The sequence below is a fragment of the Echinococcus granulosus genome (assembly GCF_000524195.1).
Source record: "Echinococcus granulosus chromosome Unknown EG_S00141, whole genome shotgun sequence".
NCBI classification, from domain to species: domain Eukaryota; kingdom Metazoa; phylum Platyhelminthes; class Cestoda; order Cyclophyllidea; family Taeniidae; genus Echinococcus; species Echinococcus granulosus.
Window position 1 is genome coordinate 196,532 of NW_020170521.1, and position 4,090 is coordinate 200,621.

General features: G+C 40.2%; 1 protein-coding gene across 1 annotated transcript in view; it reads right to left on the minus strand. All coding sequences in view use genetic code 11, as the record gives it.

Moving 5' to 3' along the window:
• The window catches only part of EGR_09298 (hypothetical protein), a gene marked incomplete at both ends in the record, with an annotated part of 9,295 nt that extends 5,294 nt beyond the window's left edge, over positions 1–4,001 (minus strand). The window contains 2 exons of the mRNA XM_024498547.1: positions 2,036–2,122; positions 3,930–4,001. Of these exons, the coding sequence (XP_024347052.1) occupies positions 2,036–2,122; positions 3,930–4,001 (159 nt within the window). The remainder of the gene's footprint in view (positions 1–2,035; positions 2,123–3,929) is intronic.
• Between the last annotated feature and the right edge of the window lie 89 nt (positions 4,002–4,090).

A 4,090-nucleotide genomic window follows, 5' to 3' on the forward strand; every position in this document is an offset into this window, starting at 1 on the left:
GGCTAAAAAAGCTTGTGTTAAAAAAGAGCTCTTAAAATCGTGCATATCACCTATAGCAAAACCCATCTTAACTTCAGTGATAGAGCAGAGCTGGACCAGAATTAAACGAAACGGCATTATTAATACCTCTTCCACAAGTCGCCTAAAAATAGCGTCTAACATCCAGGGAAAGAAACGGCGTCATAAATGAGGAATACATGGTTGAACTTGCGCCAGAAGTGACGATTTACCACTTTTTAATTCACAAAGTACGACGAATTCTTGGTTAATTTAATGGCGTCAAGGTGAATCGACTGGTTGCCATGGCAAGAGCGGTACCTGCAACGGTTAATTGGTGCCACGGAAACCACGCCAATTTTTAAGAAATGTACAAATCTTAATTAATCAGTAGCTTGATTAGCAAAGGAACGAATTATACTCGTCTAAAAATGCGTAAAACTTGACCAACTGGTAACATTTCTTGCCAAAAAAAAAAGGATTACCTGAGATGTTTTATCAGCTCTAAGGTGCCAGCAAACTGAGAAAGAGGAAAATAGTAGGGTTAAAGAAATGAGTAACTTCCGAAAGGAACGTCTCACTGAAGAAAAAATCAGATTTGCAGACTCAGAGCAGAAAAAAACATGCTGAAGTGGCGGTATTGCCACAAAACAACTAATGAAAGATGTGCTGGATCTGAAGACCCAGCATCTTCCAAGAACAGCATGGCAAGACAAGTGGGTGGCCTCAAAAATAGTAACGACATGGAAGGGAGATATAATGGCTTTGAAAATGCCAAAAGCCACTACCCTATTAGTATTAAGGCAGACTGGGTAAATGCAAGGCAAAAACGTCACAGAAGGAAGCGTGTGTGTTTGTGTAAGGTTGTTAAAAAGGCATCAACTGTTTTAACTACTTAATCTCAAGCTCTGTGATGGCATGACACCAAAATTGCAATGGTGGAAATAAATAAAAAAGATTGAGTAAAATATGGGGACATGACCGTGAAATAATGAATAAAGACTGAGAATCTGCTACTTCACCCTATTGCAAGGAACTCAGAATAACGTAGGTAATTGGCTAATGGCACTAGAAAAAGCAATTAGTATTAACTATCTTCCAGGCATTGTTAATAGTCACCATTCGCATAACAGGGAATCGAAAACGAAAGTCTTCCCACTCCGTAAGATTTTATTGGATCGTCGTTACGCTGGCCTAGTGAGCAGTTACAAAGCAACCAACTACCGCTAGTGTAGTTGTGAAGGTTGGGAGGGCCGAGAAAAAGGCGGAAGCTACGTAGTACAATTGTATTTGTATTACTTAAGCAAACTTTTAGTACTCAACCCGGTTCGACCTTCACAATGATCGTATCTAGAGGCGTATCTCAAATGCTGTCGAAAGCAGTAATTAGGGAGTCATAGGAGTCGCAATGAGTGCCGATTTAACTGGCGGTAGGCTGAGAAAACAAAAATCCTTCTTTTTTAAATGTTTAAAACATATACACAAACTTGAATAGGCTTTCTTCTGTGGTTCTGTACATGGTACTAGGTTAAGCCTTCAAAATGGGTTTCACAGGACCAAAGAAAGTCTTCGATCCAAATCGGCAGAGGCACGATTTCCATTGTTCGGGAGGCTCGCGGTCAAAAAAATGTGGCATTCTCTTAAATCAAACTAAGCAGATAAATAGCACGGCTTCAGGAATCGCTGTCAAGAGCAAGATGATGATACTGAGCATGCTACATATTTGACGTCACGAATTCTATAAATATAAAGGTAGGAACTTCTAGAAACAGAAATTTTCGCCTATTTCAGTGCAGGTACCATGCCAAAATACTTAGCATTTTCAGCATTTCAGCCACCATTCACAAAGATTTCACTACATTCGCCTTCACCAATAACAATATGGACGAAATACATCCAGAAAACTGGAACATTTGCCAACTCCTGGATCGAGATATCCAAAGTGGACCTACCGTAGTATAAAAGAGTGCTACTTTCACACAGCTTAAGCAAAAAAAGTGCGGTCGAGCGTTCCCCTTGGTCATTGTGATTAAAATACCTTGGAAGGTTCAGAACCAGGATTAATGAAGACAACCCACAAAATACATGCGGCAATCGAGGCCAGCGAGAGTTTTCCACAAGTCGCCTAAAAATAGCGTCTAACATCCAGGGAAAGAAACGGCGTCATAAATGAGGAATACATGGTTGAACTTGCGCCAGAAGTGACGATTTACCACTTTTTAATTCACAAAGTACGACGAATTCTTGGTTAATTTAATGGCGTCAAGGTGAATCGACTGGTTGCCATGGCAAGAGCGGTACCTGCAACGGTTAATTGGTGCCACGGAAACCACGCCAATTTTTAAGAAATGTACAAATCTTAATTAATCAGTAGCTTGATTAGCAAAGGAACGAATTATACTCGTCTAAAAATGCGTAAAACTTGACCAACTGGTAACATTTCTTGCCAAAAAAAAAAGGATTACCTGAGATGTTTTATCAGCTCTAAGGTGCCAGCAAACTGAGAAAGAGGAAAATAGTAGGGTTAAAGAAATGAGTAACTTCCGAAAGGAACGTCTCACTGAAGAAAAAATCAGATTTGCAGACTCAGAGCAGAAAAAAACATGCTGAAGTGGCGGTATTGCCACAAAACAACTAATGAAAGATGTGCTGGATCTGAAGACCCAGCATCTTCCAAGAACAGCATGGCAAGACAAGTGGGTGGCCTCAAAAATAGTAACGACATGGAAGGGAGATATAATGGCTTTGAAAATGCCAAAAGCCACTACCCTATTAGTATTAAGGCAGACTGGGTAAATGCAAGGCAAAAACGTCACAGAAGGAAGCGTGTGTGTTTGTGTAAGGTTGTTAAAAAGGCATCAACTGTTTTAACTACTTAATCTCAAGCTCTGTGATGGCATGACACCAAAATTGCAATGGTGGAAATAAATAAAAAAGATTGAGTAAAATATGGGGACATGACCGTGAAATAATGAATAAAGACTGAGAATCTGCTACTTCACCCTATTGCAAGGAACTCAGAATAACGTAGGTAATTGGCTAATGGCACTAGAAAAAGCAATTAGTATTAACTATCTTCCAGGCATTGTTAATAGTCACCATTCGCATAACAGGGAATCGAAAACGAAAGTCTTCCCACTCCGTAAGATTTTATTGGATCGTCGTTACGCTGGCCTAGTGAGCAGTTACAAAGCAACCAACTACCGCTAGTGTAGTTGTGAAGGTTGGGAGGGCCGAGAAAAAGGCGGAAGCTACGTAGTACAATTGTATTTGTATTACTTAAGCAAACTTTTAGTACTCAACCCGGTTCGACCTTCACAATGATCGTATCTAGAGGCGTATCTCAAATGCTGTCGAAAGCAGTAATTAGGGAGTCATAGGAGTCGCAATGAGTGCCGATTTAACTGGCGGTAGGCTGAGAAAACAAAAATCCTTCTTTTTTAAATGTTTAAAACATATACACAAACTTGAATAGGCTTTCTTCTGTGGTTCTGTACATGGTACTAGGTTAAGCCTTCAAAATGGGTTTCACAGGACCAAAGAAAGTCTTCGATCCAAATCGGCAGAGGCACGATTTCCATTGTTCGGGAGGCTCGCGGTCAAAAAAATGTGGCATTCTCTTAAATCAAACTAAGCAGATAAATAGCACGGCTTCAGGAATCGCTGTCAAGAGCAAGATGATGATACTGAGCATGCTACATATTTGACGTCACGAATTCTATAAATATAAAGGTAGGAACTTCTAGAAACAGAAATTTTCGCCTATTTCAGTGCAGGTACCATGCCAAAATACTTAGCATTTTCAGCATTTCAGCCACCATTCACAAAGATTTCACTACATTCGCCTTCACCAATAACAATATGGACGAAATACATCCAGAAAACTGGAACATTTGCCAACTCCTGGATCGAGATATCCAAAGTGGACCTACCGTAGTATAAAAGAGTGCTACTTTCACACAGCTTAAGCAAAAAAAGTGCGGTCGAGCGTTCCCCTTGGTCATTGTGATTAAAATACCTTGGAAGGTTCAGAACCAGGATTAATGAAGACAACCCACAAAATACATGCGGCAATCGAGGCCAGCGAGAGTTT